At 41.5% G+C, this 19,903-nt stretch overlaps 1 protein-coding gene across 11 annotated transcripts in view; it reads right to left on the reverse strand.

The window, feature by feature from the left end:
* Positions 1 to 19,903, reverse strand: part of WDR27 (WD repeat domain 27) — a 237,330-nt gene that overhangs the window by 85,804 nt on the left and 131,623 nt on the right. For 2 of the 11 annotated variants that reach the window (XM_034963276.3, XM_055114364.2), the window contains exon 25: positions 11,224 to 13,555. The exons of the other annotated variants lie outside the window; for them this stretch is intronic. In XM_034963276.3, the coding sequence (XP_034819167.3) occupies positions 13,406 to 13,555 (150 nt within the window). In that variant the 3' untranslated portion in view covers positions 11,224 to 13,405. Of the gene's footprint in view, positions 1 to 11,223; positions 13,556 to 19,903 lie in introns of those variants that run through there. 11 annotated transcript variants of the gene reach the window in all.

Below are 19,903 nucleotides of genomic sequence, written 5' to 3' on the forward strand. Positions count from 1 at the left end.
TTTTAAATAAAGTAATTTAATTTTGATATTTGAGTTAATTCATTACATGAAAATATTTCAATACATAATCAAGATAAAAGTTATTATTGAGAAAACGTATCTTTTGTACTATGGCTTCAAAATCTCAAATGTATTTTAGACTTACAGAGCATCTCAGCATGGACTAACCAGAGTGAAGGTGCTAATCAGCTACATGTAAGAAGAATGAGAAGGAAGGAATATGAATAAATAATAAATCAATAAAGAAAATGGGAAATGTGTAAATAAAACAATTATTTAATCTGGGTAAAATATACAGTATTTTACATATTCGTTTTATATATTTTCTATAAGTTTCAAATAATATCAAAAGCTTTTAAAAAGTTAAGCAAAAAATAAGAAAATGCAATGAACAACTTTACACGAATAAATCTGAACACTCAGCACATAGGCAAAGTTCTAGAGAAATGTCTTACCAAAGTGAGTACAAGGAACTATTTAAAGCCAGAATAATCCTATCATAGGACAACAGTTCTTAAACATTTTGGTCTTAATACCCCCTTCATACTCTTAAAAGTTATTGAGGATTCCAAAGGGCTTTTACTCATGTGGGTCATTTCTACCAATATTTAGCAAATTAGAAATTGAAAATGAAAAGTTTTAAAAATATGTATTTAATTAAATTCATAATAATAAATCCATTACCTTTTAACATAACTTATTTTATAAGGTAATTATATTTTCCTAAACAAAAACAAATTTGGTGAGATGAATGGCATGATTTTATATTTTTTCAGCATTTAGTCTGTTGCAATCTGTTGTTTGGGTTGAAGATATGAGGTTGGGAAAGGAAGAAGTATTTTTAATAGTCATTTCAGATAATTGTGAATATTCTTTTTTAATACTACCTCAAAACATGATGAGTATATATTTCCTAAAGGTTATGTGAGTTGTGAAACTTGAAACCTTGTCAATAAATTGCATTTTGAAGCATTAAAATCTATTGGTGTATCTTCCACTTTGAACAGATTTTCACCAATGCATGATTTTGTAACAACATGCATTAATCATGTAGAAAACATCAGTTCACTGAGTCATGCAGATTTCAAATATTGACATATTACATTATACAATATCAAAACATCACAGTTGACCACATCAACAAGCTAAAAAAGAAAAATTATATATAACAATTGTTGCAGAAAAGTATTTGGAAAAGGCAACACATATTTACGATAAACTCAGCAATTCAGGAAGAGAGGAACATTGCCTTGATAAACAGCATCAAGAAAACACAACTAACATCACACTTAATGGTGATGATTGGATGCTCTCCCCCTAAGTCTGGGGATAATGAAAAGATATCTACTCTCACACTCTCAGTCCACACAGTGCTCTAAGGTATAGCGACTGAGATAGGCAAGAGTAGGACAGATTTGGGGAAGGAAATAAACTGTCCCTATTTGCAGATGACATGCTTATTTACAGAGAAAATCCCAAGAAATTTATTTAAAAAAAAACTCTTAGAACTAATAAGTAAATTCATCAAAGTTGCAAGATATAATATCATCACATAAAATCAGTCTCATTTCTTTTCCTTTTACTTTTTTTTTTGTTTGTTTGTTTGTTTGTTTGTTTGAGATGGAGTCTCGCTCTGTCACCCAGGCTGGAGTGTAGTGGCGCCATCTTGGCTCACTGCAACCTCCACCTCCCAGGTTCAAGCGATCCTCTTACCTCAGCCTTCCAAGTAGCTGGGACCACAGGCACCACCACGCCCAGCTAATTTTTGTATTTTTATTAGAGTTGGGGTTTCCCCATGTTGGCTGAGCTGGTCTCAAACACCTGGCCTCAAGTGAGCCACCTGCTTTGGCCTCCCAAAGTGCTGGGATTACAGGTGTGAGCCACTGCACCCAGCCCAAATCAGTCTCATTTCTATATACTAAAAATGATCATGTGGAAACCAACTTTTAAAACACAGTATTATTTACATTCATTCTAAAGAAAATTATATACCTAGGTATAACTTTTTAAAAAAGTCTATAGTATATGCATGCTGACCATTACAAAATGTTGACAAAAGAAATCAAATATCAAAATAAATGGAAATACAAACCATGTTCCATGTACTGGAAGACTCAACATAGTAAAAATGTAAATTCTCCCCTAGATTTATCTATAGGGTTAATGCAATTTTTATCAAAATTGCAAAAAGAATTTTTGTAGACACAGACAAGCTTATTCTAATATTTATCTGGAATGGCATAAGCCCTACAATAGCTAAAACTTGACAAACAAGAATAAAATGAGAGGAATTACTCTATCTCACAGTATAGCTTACTTTACAGCCACACTAATCAAGACAGTATGGTATTGGTGAAGAGACAAAGAAACAGAGCAATGAAACAGGATAGAGAATGAAGAAATAGACCTACACAAATATGCCCAATCAATATTTGATAAAGGTGTAAAATAAATTATAAAACTTTTAGAAAAGCACATAAGAAAACATCCATGGGATCAAGGGTTAGGCAGAGTTTTTATACTTTGCACCAAAGAAGAATCTATAAAAGGAAAAGTTGATAAATTATACCTCATCCAGCCAAGCCTGGTGGCTCACACCTGTAATCCTAGCACTTTGGGAGGCCAAAGCAGGTGGATCACTTGAGCCTAGGAGTTTGAGGTGGTGAGACCCCATCTCTACGTAAAAATACAAAAATTAGTGCAGCGTGGTGGTGCCTATAGTCCCAGCTACTCAGGAGGCTAAGGTCAGAGGATCACTTGAGTCTGGGAGGCAGAGACTGCAGTGAGCTGAGACTGTGCCACTGCGCTCCAGCCTTGGTGACAGAGTGAGACCCTGTCTCCAAAAAATAAAAAACTTCTGCTCTGTGAAAGACCCTGTTAAGAGGATACAAAGGTGAAAAGGCAAGTTACAGAATTGGAGAAAATATTTTCAAGATAGATATCTGACAAAACATTAGTATCTAGACTATATACTTTCTATATAGGCACACATACATATAAATTTTATGATACATAGTAATTATATATACATATATATAACGCGACTCTCAAAACTCAACAGGAAAACAACAAAGAATGCAATTAGAAAAAGAAAAGAAAAAAAGAAAAAGGGTAAGCGATATGAACAGATATCCTATAAGCCACCAAGAGGCTTACACAGATGACAAACAAGCACATTAAAGATGCTCAGCCTCGCCAGCCATTAAGGAAACACAGATCAAGGCCGCAATGCAGTATCTATCAGACACACCTATCTCTGTGGCTCAAATAGAAAACAGTGACAACATCAAATGCTGGCAAGGACATGAAGAAATGAGTCACTCACACACACTGCTGGTGGGAATGTAAGAGGGTATGGTCACTCTGAACACAATTCAGTGTTTCCAATAAAAGGAAACAAGCAACTGCCCAGCAACCCAGCAACTGCATACCTAATTTGCCCCAGAGGAAAGACAACTTCTGTTCACACAAAACCTGTGTACAGGAGCGTTCACGGCAGCTCTGTGACAGCCACTCTGCTGGGCTGCAGGGACCTGGGCTCCAGCTCCCACAGGAAGCTGGTTCACTGCCAGCCTCCACGTGCACTCCCTTCTGCTTCCCTTTTGAGTCTTCCTGGGCCCTCAGGAGCTCAGGGAGAGCCGTGGGGACACTGAGGATAGGGCAGATGTGTATCCACAGTCTCCTCAGACTTGCCTGGCCGCAGATTCTAAACCACTGAAGCCACCCTCTTCGTGCCACTGAGCACACCTGAGGCCGTCTCTTCTCCAGTTTCCAGATGAGAAATAGGACACAAATCCCTTCTATCCCCAGACCCTCAAACCCATCATGGAAGGGTTCCACAGCTCAAGCAAAGCTTAGCATGGATGCAATGGTCAAGGAGCTACCACAAAATGAGAATAACTTATGAAAGAACTTTCTATGTAAAATCTCCAGCTGTCTGGCCATGTTTCTAATCAACAGTAACTGTACTAGGGGCGCTGGCTTATGTAAAACTCAAACTACTGGCGAGATCTCACAGGGCCTCCTTAGTTTGTTAGAGACAGTTTTTACTTACAATCTAGCTCTTGACTATGTTCTCACAAGTGAAAGTGGGGAGAGAGCCAAGAAAAAAAGGGACAGGACACAAATTACTAATATCAGAAATGAAAGAGGGGACACCACAAGTACAGATCTTATAATATAAAAAAGATAAAAAGAGAATTCTATAAACAACTTTATGCCCATAAATATGATAACCTACACAAAACGGACCAATTCTTTGAAAGACACAATATGCCAAAACTCACACAAGAAGAAACAATCTAAATAAGACTATATCCAAAATTGAATCAATAATTAATAACTTCTCAAAACAGAAATCACTAGGCCCAGATGGGTTCAGTGGTGAATTATACCAGATATTTAAATAAGAAATGAATCCAATTCTCTATAATCTCCTTTAAAGGATAGAAACAGAAAGAATGCTTCCAAACTCATTCTATGAGGCCAGCATTACTCTAACAAAAAAACCAAGGACAGTAAAAAACAACAAAAAAAAGACAACTAGAGACTAATATTTCTCATGTACACAGATGCAAAAATCCTCAATAAAATATTAATAAGTTGAATCCAACAATGTACGAAAGAAATTATACACCTTGACCAGGTGGGATTTATCCCAGGTATGCAAGGCTGATTCAACATTTAAAAATCAATTAATGTAATCTATCCCATCAATAGGCTAAAAAATATCAATAGATACTGAAAATCATTTGACAAAATACCACACCCATTCATAATAAAAATTCTCAGTAAACTAAGAACAGAGGAGAACTTCTTCAACTTCATAAAGAATATCTACCAAAAACCTACATCTAACATCACACTTAATGGTGAGAAATTTAAAGCTTTCCCACTAAGATCAGGAACAAAGCAAGGATATCCCCTTTCACTACTGCTTTTCAACATTATACTGGAATTCCTAGCTAATGCAATAAGACAAGAAAAGGAAATAAAAGGTATACAGACTGGTAAAGAAGAAACAAAACTGACTTTGTAGATGACATGATTGTCTACATAGAACATTTGAAAGCATTTACCAAAAAAAAAAACCTTCTGGAACAAACAGTGATTTTAGCAGGGTTGCAGAATTCAAGGTTAATATACAAAAGTTAATCACTTTCAAGGTTAATACATAAAAGTTAATCACTTTCCTATATACCAACAATGAACAAGTGGAATTTGAAATTAAAAACACAATATCATTTACATTAGCACCCCAAAAATGAAACAGGTATAAATGTATCAAAATAAGTACAAGGTCTATATGAGGAAAATGACAAAACTCTAATGAAGGATATCAAAGAAGAACTAAATAAATGGAGAGCTATTCCATGTCCATGGATAGGAAGACAATACTGTCCAGGTGTCGGTTCTTCCCAATTCGATCTACACATTCAGTGCAACCCCAATCAAAAGTGCAGCTAATTATTTTGTGTATATCAACAAAATGATTCTGAAATTTACATAGAAAGGCAAAAAAACTATAATAAACAATAATTTATTGTACTTTTTAAACAGCTAGAAGAGAGGATTCTGAATTTTACCAACACCAAGAAATAATAAAGGTTTGAAGTGATTGATATGCAAATTACCCTGATTTGATCATTATAAAGTGTATGCATGTATTGAAACATCACACTGTATGTATGAAAAGCAAAAGACCTTCAATATATACATAGAAATATTTCATATTTCATATACTGAGAAGAGCCAACTCAGTGTTGAAAGAGAAGAACAAAGTTGAAGGGGTAACAGTTCCCTACTTCAAGACTTACTATGAATCTATAGTAATCAAGACAGTGCTGAACAGAGCAATGGAACAGAATAGAGAGCCCAGAAATAGACCCACATAAATACAGCCAACAGATCTTTGACAGAGGAGCAAAGACAATACAATGAAGAAAAAAGTCTTTAACAAATGGTGCTATAGAACAACTGGACATTCACATGCAAAAAAACAAATGAATCTGGACATAGACCTTACACCCTTCACACAAAAGTTAACTCATAACTGATCACAAACCTAACTGCAAAATGCAAAGCTGTATAATTCCTAGAAGATAACATAGAAGAAAACCTAGATGACCTTGGGTATGGCAATGACTTTTTAGATACAACAAAAAAAGCATGATCTATGAAAGAATAACTGAAAATCAGGACTTCACTGGAATTAAAAACTTCTTCTCTGAAAAGGATAATGTCAAGTGAATGAGAAGATAAGCCACAAACTGGGAGAAAATAAATGCAAAAGACAAATCCGATAAAGAACTGCTATCTAATACATACAAAAGAAAATAACCCGATAAAAAATTGGGCCAAAGATGTCAACAGATGCCTCACCAAAGAGGGACATACCGATGGCAAATAAGCATATAAAAATACTCCACATCACATCATCAGGAAAATGCACATTTAAACAACAATGAGATTACTTGCACACCTATGAGAATGGCTAAAGTCCAGAACATGGAAAACACCAAATGCTGGTGAGGATGTGGAGCAACAGGAACTCCCATTCATTGCTGGTGGGAATGCAAAATGGTGCAGCCGTTTTGGAAGACAATTTGGCAGTTTCTCACAGAACTAAACATACACTTACCATATGATTCAGAAACTGTACTCCTTGGTATTTACCAAAATAAGCTGAAAATTGTTCATCACACAAAAATTGCACATGGATGTTTACAGCAGCTTTATTCATAATTGCAAAATATGAAAGCTACAAAGACGTGCTTCAGTAGGTGAACTGATAAATAAAACTGTGGTGCATCCAGATGACGGACTGTGATCCAGCACTAAAAAGAAGTGAGCAAGCAAGCCATGAAAAGACACAGAGGAAGCTTAAACACATGCTATGCAGAGAAAGATGCCAATCTGAATAGGCTGCATGCTGTGTGATTCCAACTCTATGATCTCCTGGAAAAGGCAACACTATAGAGACAGTAAAGAAACCAGTGGTTGCCAGGAGTTAGGAAGGAGAGAGGGATGAATAGGCAGATTCTCAAGGCAGTGGAACTACAGTATGTAGAGAACATACACTATGATGCTGTCATGGTGGATGATGCCATTGTAGGCCTGTCAGAACCCATAGAAGGCACACCACCAAGAGTGAACGCTGATAAACTGTGGACTTTGGTGATGATGATGTGTCAATGTAGGTTCATCAACAATGGTAACAGTAACAAACGTACCACTCTGGTGGAAGATAGGGACAGGGGGCCAGGAGGCACAAGGGAAATCTCCATACTTTCCTCACAATTTTGCTGTGAACCTAAAACTGCTCTTTAAAAAGAATTTGTTTAAGTAAACTTTCAGAAAAGCTGCACATATCGTTATAAGAGTGTTCAGTTACTTTGTATGTTTCTAAAATAACACATCTAGCATCAACAAGAAGGTTAATGAGGCCAGGAACTGCTGTCCACTGAGTACATGAAATGGTAGTCTAGGCAACTGGGCCCACAGATCCAGTTAATGCTTGTGTGTCATTCTGAGTTATTTTTATTTTTATTGTATTTTATATTATTTATTTATTTATTTATTTTGAGATAGGGTATCACTCTGTCACCCAGGCTGGAGTGCAGTGGCACAATCTCGGCTCATTGCAACCTCCGCCTCCTGGGTTCAAGCAATTCTCCTGCCTTAGCCACCTGAGTAGCTAGGACTACAGGCATGTGCCACCATACTCAGGCTAGTTTTTGTATTTTTAGTAGAGATGAGGTTTCACCATGATTTCCAGGCTGGTCTTGAACTGCTAACCTCAAGTGATCCACTCGCCTCAGCCTCCCAAAGTGCTGGGATTACAGGTGTAAGCTGCCACACCTGGCCTTATTTTATTTTTGAGACAGGGTCTTTCTCTGTTGCCCAGGCTGGAGTGCAGTGACTCAATCACAGCTCACTGCAGCCTTGACCTCCTGGGCTCAAGCAATCCTCCCACCTCAGCATCCCAAGTAGCTGGGACCACAGGCATGTGCCACCACGCCTCGTTAATTTTTGTATGTTTTGTAGAGACGGGGTCTCACTATGTTGCCCAAGCTGGTCTTGAACTCCTGGACTGAAGCAATCTGCCTGCCTCGGCCTCTCAAAGTGGAGGGTTTACAGGTGTGAGCCACTGCACCTGGCCATTTTGAGTTATTTTTATGTGGGCATAGATTAAAATAAATAAAGAACATAAACTCTTCTAAGGAAAAATAAATGAGGAAAAATACTAAAAAATTCCAAAGGCGTTTGAGCTGGCATGTCCATTCATGCTATTTTGGAAAGGTGAATGAGTCCCCACTTTATAAATATAAATCATACTTCAGTTGGATGAAACTACTACAGTAAACAAACTGATTTCTACCACCCCTACAGCTAATGAACTGGGACTCATAAGGCTCCAATCACTTCGCTAAGTAATTTAGACACAGAGAGACCCCATGCTCACCCTCACTGGGCCCCCTTATCTGGGTTACGTTTTTCACAGAGCTTACCACTATCTCTCCGATTTACTCCAGGCACCTCCTAGTTGGTCTCCCGTGTCCAACCTCTTCCTCTAGTTTTCCCTCAACACAACAACCTGAGTGACTCTGTTAAAACAAGAGGAAGACCCAGTACTTTAGGAGGCCAAGGTGGATGGATTACCTGAGGTCAGGACTTCGAGACCAGCCTGGCCAACATGGTGAAACCCTGTCTCTACTAAAAATACAAAAAAATTAGCTGGGTGTGGTGGTGGGTGCCTGTAATCCCAGCTACTCAGGAGGCTGAGGCAGGAGAATCACTTGAACCCAGGAGGTGGAGGTTGGAGTGAGCCAAGATTGCGCCACTGCACTCCAGCCTGGGCAATAAGAGCGAGACTCCATCTCAAAAAAAAAAAAAGAAAAAGAAAAAGAAAAGAAAAGAAAAAACGTGTCTTATTAGCAGCCAGAGAGTAAAGACGATTCTGGCTTTGAAGGCCAGGTCGCTTGCGTCATAACCACTAAACTCTGCTGCTGCTATTCTGAACTCAGTCACAGTCGACACTTACATGAATGCCTGCGTACTGATAAAACTTTATTTACAAAAACAGTGCCATCTGCAAACCCCTGTCTTAGAAGTCAGATTTTCCTCAGTGATCTACTCGATACCCTCCCGTGGCTTCCGTCCCACGCAGAGAAGCCGCATACAAAGACAGGCAACAGGGGTCTGGGCCCCACTGCCCCCGGTCACTCAGGAGGTCTCCCTCTCACTTGCTGCTCCAGTGTCCATCCTGCTGACCCAAGCATCCAGGCTCCATCCTGCTCGGGCCTGTGTTCTCATCGTCCCACCACCCGGCAGTCATGCAGCCCACCCCGACCACACATGCAGAGTTGCTGTCCCCACCTGCACAAGCTGCCCCCCACTTCCTTCCGTTTAGCCATAGAACCCGTGGCCTTTTAATAAGCACGTAGATGACCACTCATGTTATTATTGTTCGTCTCCCCCACTGCACAAACACAAACGCACTGAAACGCCAGCTCCACGAGGACTTTCAGCCTGTTCTCGCTGCAGCCCTCACTCCCAGAGCAACAGCTGAACGCAGAGGGCACGGAATACAGCTGTGTTGGACAAATGATATCTATTTAACAGCCGTACACCCTGCAGTAGCTCCCTCATAAACTTTCTTGAATTTAATAATATTTCACTGATGAAACTAGCAATAAAAGAGGTGAAATCACTTGTTCAAGGTCATATAGCCAGAAAGAGGTAAAGGCAAGATTCATGCCAGGTTCCACTGAAGAAAGAGCTTGCTCTAAATCGATCAACTGCCTCTCTGGAACCTAATTTATTGTGATGTAATTATCCCTCACTATCTTCTAATATCTAATGTTTAAACATTGTTAGTGGAATTTTGTATTACCATATATGTAAAAATGAATTGTATTTTCATGCATGTTGTCTGTAACTGAGGATTTTTAACTGTTTTAAAAGACTCTCTCTCAGTTGAGGCTAAAATAATCATCCTTCATGACGTCCTCGTTGCATGAACTGGAGAGTTCCGCGGCGGCAGATGTCGTTTTAAAAGGCAGCTAAGCGCGGCTCGCACGCGCTTGCTAATACTGTCATGTAGCAACAGGTTATAGATCTAAATGGAATAAAAAACCACAAACATCCTAGAAGGAAACACAGAAGAATATCTTCTCAGTCTCTGGGTTAGCAAAGGTTTCTTAGGCCACAGAAAGCATTAACCAAATCTAATTTTAATTAAAAACTAGATTTCATAAAAATGTAAAATTTCTGTTCATTAAAGGATGCCATGATGACACCAATAAGCAACCCACAGATTAGGGGAAATACTGCAATGCCTGTCTAGAGCTGAGAATACATTAAAAAAAAAAGTTCTATAATTCAATAATTTAGAAAAGAACCCAATTAAAAATGGGCATATAAGTATATGGTAAAGTGCTCAACATCATTCATTACAAAAGAAATGCAAATTAAAACCACAATTAAAATACCACTCCGCAACCACCTCAAGGCTAAAATTAAAAAGACTAAAGAAACCACATGTAACTGAGATGATGGCACTGAGACTCTCATACCTTGCTGGGGAGTGTCAAGATGTACAACCCCATGCGAAACTGAGAGGCAGTTACGTTGCGGTTAAGCACACATCGCCCTCAGCAACTGCACTCGTGTCTCTCGCAAGAGAAACGAGAACATGTGTTCACACAAACAGCTGTACAAGAATTTTTATGGCAGCATTATTTGTAATCACCAAAAACTGGAAACATCAAAAGATCCCCAACTGAGGGCTGGGTAAACTGTGTTTCTCCCACACAGGGGAAAATGCCTCGGTGATATAAAGGAAGGAACCAGAATGCGTGCAACATTGTGGAGGATTTTCAAAATCATTACACAGAGGCCAAGCAGAGAAGAAAACTTGCCAAATGGCATTCATGTGACAACCCGGAACAGACAAAGCCAGTCTGTGATGGACACAAGAGCAGTTTCCACCTTGGAGAGTGGAAATGAGGACTGACTGGGGACATGGGGAAGACACTGAGGTGGGGGGTGCGGTGCAGGTGCACCTGTGATGCGGGACTGGGGCCTCTGGCTGTTGATTTGTTCACTGTAACCCCAGACAAAGAAAGGAGCCCTCACCCTACATGATTTAGAACATGTGCTTATTCAGTGCCTCTGCAGATGAACTGCCAATACTTTTATTTCTTTATCTTCAATCTTTCCTTTTCAATTCTTCTTCCAAAATTCTTTCATTTTGATTAAAAACATCAAAGTATAAGCTGGGCATGGTGGCCCACACCTGTGGTCCCAGACACTCAGGAGGCTGGGGTGGGAAGATTGCAGGAGCCCAAGAGTTGAGCTTGGGCAAGAGGGAGATGCTGTCTCTAACATTTTTTTCAATAAAAATAAAAATATCAAAGTATTTTTTAAAAACTTGCATTCCCCTCCACTTAATAAGTTATCAGGACAGAAGATTATCACTAAAATAAGAGACTGTCTTCATTGCCCTTTTCTATACTGTATACTGTTTTAGACTTGAAAAAACATATTGACTTGAATATAAAAATGGGATAATTTTTTATAGCAGCCTAAGTGTCTATAAAGCCCTCTTAACTTTATAGTGTTTCTATGATGGCTAAGAACTATGAGAGCATAAATCAGGTCACTATATTTCCCAACACTATCCACAAATTTCTGGGTTCAAACAAAAAGGTGTGCCCTGCATTTCATCAGAAATTGGTCTAAGTCCAATACTCCCTTTGACATTTCTATTTCCCACAAGTAGCAATGGCTTCTGCACATAAAAACTCCTCACTGAAGTGATCTTGTGTCAGAGTATGTTAATTACTGATTTTGATCATATTTGAATTTAGCCTCTTCTGATTGCTATTCTAACAGATCAGTTGATATTCTGGCCTCAGGAAGCATCAATTGAACAGGGCATGCTCAAGATATTACATTTAATTTTTAATAATTAGTAATATGTAATAATTCATGCTTAGAATATCATTGGCCAGGCTGGAAACAGAGCCAGGTGCACTGCTGGATTGCTGAGTTCGAGAATAAGCACCAGGCTCCCATCCCGGTGGAGTCCTTGTTGCTGGATGTGGGTCTTGCTGGTCAAATGAATGGAGACCCGGAGCACAGGCAGCCGAGGATTGGGCAGTCATCGGGATGGCGGCTCATCTGCAAATAGCCAGTGCACACCTCCAGGCAACAGGATGACGAGTCTCTGCAGTGTGCCCTGAGACCCTGCAGCTAAGTCCTGAGATGGAAAAGCCAAGCTTGCAGGCTCTTCCATGGACCACTGAAATAGAAAGTCTGGGATAAGGGCCCAGAGGTCTTCATTTTTTCGGAAACACTCCAGCAGACTTTTATGCAGTTCCATTCTGGATGCCATGATTTTCCAATTCAATTATTCGTCACTCCACGAAGATAAATGCAGAACTCATCCAGAGTCCATGAGCCATAAATCCACAGCATAGCAGGCTTCTCATTTTGACTACTGTTGGTGAGAGTAAGTTACTTACATTTGAAACCTGGAATAAACCAGCTATTACTGACTCAAATTCAGAATCTTTTGTTTTACACTGTAGATCATAATACATTGCACTTGGAAGTTACAGGCCTGACAGGCTTGGATCGTTTACAGTAAAAATAATAATATCCTACCAGTTCCGTAGTTCAGTTTCCTTCTCTTTCTGCTGAAGAAATTCCGTCGGCAACCACAAATCTTGAAGCCAGTTCCTTATGTTCTCATTGTCTTAATTTATCATCTGGACAGCTCATCCCTGCATGGCAGTGAAAGATCAATACTATGTGGAGCACATTTTTTTGGCTCTTATATAAATCACTTGAATGTAAAGTAGGTAGCGTGGCGATGGCAAGCTGCCTACTTCTGTAGTCTGTACGGCAGCCTTTACATTCACAGTTTGGCTGTTGACTTTGCTAGAATCTGCAGAACATTTTCCAAATGGAAGGTAGTGTAGATTCCTTAGGCATGAAATTAACTTTAATGATGTGGGCATTGATGAGACAGTCAGGAAATATCTGGAAATGACACACTCTTTAAAACTATAAATTGTACATGAAAACACACATTTGAAACCACTCAGGGACTAAAAAAGAAAAAAACAAGCATTAATGCCACATTAATAGAAATATAATATATATTGCCTCTCACAGAAATAAGAAACTTTTTTGAAATGTTGATTTGGAATTGAGTTCTAGTCAATAAATTTGAGAAGGAAACCTTTCTCCAGTTCCCGAGTGTCCATAGTAAGAAAGACATGGCTTTCTGCTCTTGAATCTGCCCCGAAAGGCTCCGTACAGCTCACCCCGCTTTTCTTCAAGATGCTTCCCAGTGCTTGCTGGTGGCAGCAGAACACACTCCTCTCTTCTGCCCTTATACAGCTCTGTGGTGCATAGGTGGGCACCATGCCAAGAAGATGGAATCTGAAGTCAGATCAATGAGGTGCGAAGCCTTGCGTGTCCACTTACCCACTGTGTGCTTTTGTTCAGGCATTTTAACTTCTTTATGCCTCAGTTTCCTTACCTGCGATAGGAAGGTAATGAGGTATCCACTTGTTAAGGCTGTGATGATTACATAAAGCACTTAAGGATGGTGACTGTGACACAGTAAGCACCTAATCAGTGCAAGTAAATGTTTAAATTGACCTCTGATATGGTTTGGCTGTGTCCCCACCCAAATCTCCACTTGAATTGTATCTCCCAGAATTCCCACATGTTGTGGGAGGGACCCAGGGGAAGGTAACTGAATCACGGGCGCCTGTCTTTCCCGTGCTGTTCTCGTGATAGTGACTAAGTCTCACGAGATCTGATGGTTTTAGCAGGGATTTCTGCTTTTGCTTCTCTCTCATTCTCTCTTCCCTGCCACCATGTAAAAAGTGCCTTTTACCCTCCGCCATGTCTGGGAGGCCTCCCCAGCCATATGGAACTGCAAGTCAAATTAAACCTACTTTTCTCCCCAGTCTCAGGTATGTCTTTATCAGCAGCATAAAATGGACCAATACAAGCTCAAACCATTTTGTCTTTGGCTACAAATAAGAAGTAAGGTGTGTGCACATGGCCCAGACAAGAAACTCCAAGTGAGAGCCAGGCAAGGCCAGTGTGCAGGGAGGCTGCCCAAGCCTGACGGGAAGGCACCAAGGTGTCGGGCACAGCCAGGTCCAAGGGCCAGGGCCTTGTGGCTCTGAATTTGAAGATGGGCTTGATGCTGGCCCTCTTGTTGATGGGACACTAACTTTGGTCACTTTACCCCATCATCCTCAGCTACATATCCAGTACATACAATCATTATCAGATTGCTTTATTATTAATGTTTTTATATATTACATATTTATAAAACATAAACTATTGTAAAAATGTAAACTACACATTTTATACTACCCCATGCAGATACACACACGCCCCTCACAGAGTGTCACACCATATCAATCCACTCTGTGGAGGCGAGACCTACTTAAGGGACAGAAAGATCGTATAATCCAACACGTAATTTTAGAGATAAGAAAATCAAAGTTCAAAAGGTTTGCTGAGGAACTACATAGACAAATATATAGAATTTTTGTTCTTATTATTTAAATATTTTTAAGAGGTAACTGTTTAAACAAAATTGATAATGATCTAGTGTGGAATTTAGAACAAATGTGGTCTTAGTCCATTCAAGCTGCTGTCACAAAAATGCCATAAACTGGGTGGTTTGTAAACAACAGACAGTTCTCTCTCACCATCCTGGAGGCTGGAGGTCCAGGATGAAGGTGCTGGCAGTGCCTGGTGAGGGGCCTCCTCCTCATAGACAGTGCCTTCTCGCTGCCCCTCACGTGGTAGACAGTGCCAACAAGTGCCCTCAAGCCTCTTTTATGGGGGCATTAATTCCTGTCATGAGGCTCTTCCCTCATGACCTCATCACCTCCTGATGGTCCCACCTCTGAACACCATCATCTTAGGAGAGAGGCTTTCAACATATGAATTTGGGGGGCAGAAAACAAACATTTAGATCATAACATTGTAAAAGTAAAATGCATGACAATAATAGCACCCAGCCTGGAGAGGAGAAATGGAAGTTTGCTATTGTGAGATGAAGTGGTTTCATATCACTTAACAATAGAATACCACAGCTAAAGATTTATACTTTAAATTAAAGAAACCTCAAATTAACTAAACAAAGAGTTACACCTAAGAAGCCAAAAAAAAAGATGATAAATGGAAATACAAAAAATATCTAATGGGGCCAAAAGAAAGCACAAAAATAAAAAGAAAACAAAGATCAGAAGGAGCAAATAGAAAATGAATAAGCAAGACAGAGTTTGAAACATAATCACATTAATAATCACATTAAATATGAATGGTCTAAACCCACACATTAAAAGGCAGAAATAGTCAAATTGCATAAAAGATCAAGATGCAATTAAATACAGCCTATAAGAAATGCACTTCAAACAAAGAGACCCAAATAGGTTTAAACAAATAATTTTAAAAGATATACCATCCTAACACTAACAAAAGAAAGCTAGAGTGGCTATATTAATATCAGACAAAGTATATTTCAAAGCAAAAAATATTCCCAGGAATAAAGACCACCATGTCATCACAATGAAGGTGTCTACTCATTAAGAGGACATAATAACCCAAACCTAATAAAGTAGCTTTGAAATAAACAAAACAAAAAACTGATAGAATTACAAGGAAAAGAGAAAACCTAGAGGTATAGTCAGAGATTTCAGTGCCGCCGTCAATCCTGGAAAGGACAAACACACACCACATAAGGACGCGGAAGACTTGAGGAACACGCCTAACCAACGCGACACGTTTCTCGGGTACTGCGCCGCCAACAGCAGAGTCTACATTCTTTCCAGGTGTACACAGAACACAAAGCAAAAGCAACCCACTCAAGCCATGCAAAGTATTTCCTCTATCCATGTGGTATTAAATTGGAAATCAATAAGAGTTCAAGAAAGACCTCAAATATTTGAAAACAAAACAGCACACTAATTTTAGATAACCCATGAATCAATGACAAAAATCAAAAGAGAATTTCAAAAGTATTTCGAACTAAATGAGTACGTAAACATTTTCACAATTTGGGGGATCCCCTAAGGCAGCATATGGGGGAGTGTAGAGCACCTACAGCTGTGTCAGGGGCTTCTGAGAACAGAAGGGGGCCCCAAGGGAGGCACAGAGGTGACTCCAACTCTGCAGGACAACAAGCTCCAGCCTCTCCGCTCTGTGCCAGGCTGCATGAGTGCCCCGGGCACAGGATAGGGGAGATTGGAGGGGACATGGGGAGGGCACATGGGCATCACAGTGAGACCAGTGGGAGCTGGACGGAAGGTTAGGCTCAGGGGCATTTGAGACATAGAAACTGGTTAAAAAAGAAAAAATCTGTACAACCTGCAGCAGTGAAATAAGGAACAGCGAGGGGTGAGGAGGCAGATGAGATAGAGGATGAGCTTGCAGGAGGGCTCCACGGCTCCCGCTCAGGCTCTGGGAGTTGCAGGTGACAGGTCAGGAGGAGAGGAGGCCACGGCCCGGGAAGGAAATGCCTGGCCTGGCTCAGAGCCCAGACTGTGAGCACAGCAGCGCTGCCGGGGGAAGGCCCGGAGCAAATGGGTCTAAAGGAGACACGCTGGAGCTTTTGGAAAATAATCAGAGGTCACAGTTTAAGATGAGGAAGAGCATGATAAAGTCAGAGGCAGCATCGAGTGAGGAGACAATAAAGGTGACAGCGGACCCCAGAGAAACCCGCACATGGAGAAAGGTTTCCTGCTCAGTCCGCCCTGGATGCCTCCCTGCACCGTGGCCTCCGAGGCTGCTCTGCCAGCCGCAGTTGAACCCAGCCTCCTCCACCTCTTTCCTGCAACTCCGCTGCAGCCAGGGTCGGGGACAGAAGAAATGGAGTCGGTGAAAAAGACAAAACAAAGCCAAAAAAGTAGCAGCTGAACCACGCGTGAGTCCTGACGGGAGCCCACAACCCCAACAGGGTCTCTACCAAGCCGGACCCTGAACACTGAAGTGTTCAGCTCACACCAGTCAGACCCAACTTGGCTTCAACTCCAAACATGTGCCTGAACTAACATCCGTGAGTCTCTAACAAACCAAAGGTTACTTTCAGTTTAAAATTCAAGTGTACCTTAAAAGAAAAGCTGTATTCGAGGGCAGAGGGGGTGTCTGTGAAGGAGGCTGCGTGGAACTGTGCTCACGAGAGACAAGAGGAAGGTCCTGGCCACAGGGATGCGGCCACAGCCGTCTCTTCTGCTTCAACATCATTAAGATATAAGTTTAATCAAAACAGATTTTCTTTCTTATTTTACAATTTAAAAATCTAACCCATGAGGATAAGAAAGTTTACTTTCCAAATTCAGAGTCTGCCTTAATTTTGTGATTTCTGACCCACACCTGAAGGGGGACACGGGTGGGTGGAGGTTTAAAAGGAAGAGTCTGCAATTCTCGAGCAGCTCAGAGGCGCTAAAAACATCACATCCGTGACGTGATCCAGCCTTCACAAGATAGTGGCTGTATCAGTCAGGGATCCCTAAAGGGACAGGACTCATAGGATAGATGATGAGTATATGGAGGGGAGTTTATTAGGAGAATTCACTCACACCATCACAAGGTGAAGTCCCACAATGCTCTGTCTACAAGCCGAGGAGCAAGGAAGCCAGACCAAGTCCCAAAACCTCAAAAGTAGGGAAGCCAACAATGTAGCCTTCAGTCTGTGGCCGAAGGCCCAAGAGCCCCTGGCAAACCACTAGTGTAAGTCCAAGGTCCAAGAGTCCAAAAGCTGAAGAACTTGGAGTCTGATGTTCGAGGGCAGGAATCATCCAGCACGGGAGAAAGATGGAGGCCAGGAGACTCAGCAAGTCTAGTCCTTCCACGTTCCTCTGCCTGCTTTTATCCTAGCCAAGCCGGCAGCTGATTAGATGGTGGCCACCCACATTGAGGGTGGGCCTGCCTTTCCCAGCTCACAGACTCCAATGGTAATCTCCTCTGGCAACACCCTCACGGACACAGCCAGGACAATACTTTGCGTCCTTCAATCCAGTCAAGTTGGCACGTGGTATTCACCATCACGGTGGCACAGGGCAGCGGCAGGCAACACGAGGCTGTGAGAGCCTGCACTGCTTTGTGGTTCCTGGATCCGTGTCCCTCCCTCACCACCTCCTGACCTTTCCGTGGCTGACCACCCTCCACATTTGGGGAGAGTGTGCTGGGCTGCGAGTAAGGTGTGAGGCTCCCTGGAGGACAGCGCCAGCTGGAGGCAGCTCTACCACTCAGCACCTGGACAGAGCTCGGTGCTCACACTGGCTCCCACGAGAGACTCTCAGGCTCACCCATCTGCCCTGGGAGTGGCCCTGACTTCTCTTCTAGCACTGGAACGCTCCATGGCTCCCATCTCCCAGCCCAGTTTTCTGGCCCTGCCCCCATTCCGTCAGCTAGCCCTTGATGTGCCTCAGGTAACCAAACGCATGAGTGAGTGAGTGAGTGAGTGAAGTAATGAACGCCCGCGTCCTCATGCCAACACCCATGTGGACCCCACACGCAACCACAGGTGCACAACGGGTCGGGAGTTAAGTGACCATGCCAGGGACCAGCACACGGGAGCCGGGGAGACCCCCACCAGGTACGCTGTCAGCGAGCACTCCCTTCCACCAGCCTGAAGCCTCGCCGAGCTAAGCCCAGCCCAGCCAAGCCTCAGAAGCCTCCCGGCCTGGGAGCGCAGTCCCGCCACCTTGCTTACACGGCGGGAGATGTGTTCTGACCAGCACGGGATAGAAACTGCGAATCAAGAGATACCTAGTACTCCCTTCCCAGTGAACAAACTGCTAACGTTGTTGTGTGTGCTTCTGCTGAGACAGAAGGCCAGTTTCCAAATGCAAAGCCTAATTTTTGGGGGGTAAAATTTTATACCAAGATTAAACTTTAGTCACTCACCAGAAGACTAAATTTTAATATGCAGTTCTACATAATATTCTAAATTAGAAACATCTAAGGAAATCCAGACTGTATTTCAGATAAGGCGGAACACTGCCCCGCATCTGGGATCCATTTAATATTTCAAAGGGACCCTGAAGTCTCATCCCCTAAAAACACCTCCACCAGGTATTGGAAATCTGTATTTTCCCGCTTGCCTTACGCAGTGGAGAAACTGAGTGTTCCGTTCACAATGTGTGTTCGTAATCACACAGATGCTGGAAGGGTTCGAGCATGCACACAAGCCACTTTATTTCCTTTACTTAATCTGTTCCTAAAGAGTCAATGTTAAAGAACAAGTTTTGTAAACCAAGTAACATTTTTAAAATTATTCTGTTTTTAGGGATAGGGTCTCCCTCTGTTGCCCAGGCTGGAGTGCAGTGGTCCAGTCCTGGCTCACTTGCAGCCTCGACCTCCCAGGCTCCCGCGTAGCTGGGACTACAGGCATGAGCCACCACACGCAGCTGATTTTTCATTTTTGTAGAAATGAGGTCTCACGATGTTGCCCAGACTGCTCTCCTGGGCTCAAACGATCCTCCTGCCTCGGCTTCCCAAAGTGTTGGGATTACAGGCGTGAGCCACTGCACCTATAGCCCCATTTTTTAATTAACTGATAATTATGAGCTCAGCTTTGACTTTTATGATCAATGTGTCTTCAATAGCTCAGTTTTGTCTGTTGTTATTCATTAGAAGAAATCAGATCAATTATGTATGAAATAAAACATTTTGTAATGTATTGTTACTCGTTAGAAGAAACCAGATCAATTATGTAAGAAATAAAACATTTTGTAGTGTAAACAATAGCACCACTAGACAAAGCTCTGATTCTCATTTCTAAAATTCCTCAAGTCAATTCTGAGAGTGACAGCAGGGAAGAAAGCTTGTGGCTAGACAGCAGCCCTGCTCACCT

The sequence above is a fragment of the Pan paniscus genome, chromosome 5 (assembly GCF_029289425.2).
Source record: "Pan paniscus chromosome 5, NHGRI_mPanPan1-v2.0_pri, whole genome shotgun sequence".
NCBI classification, from domain to species: Eukaryota; Metazoa; Chordata; class Mammalia; order Primates; family Hominidae; genus Pan; species Pan paniscus.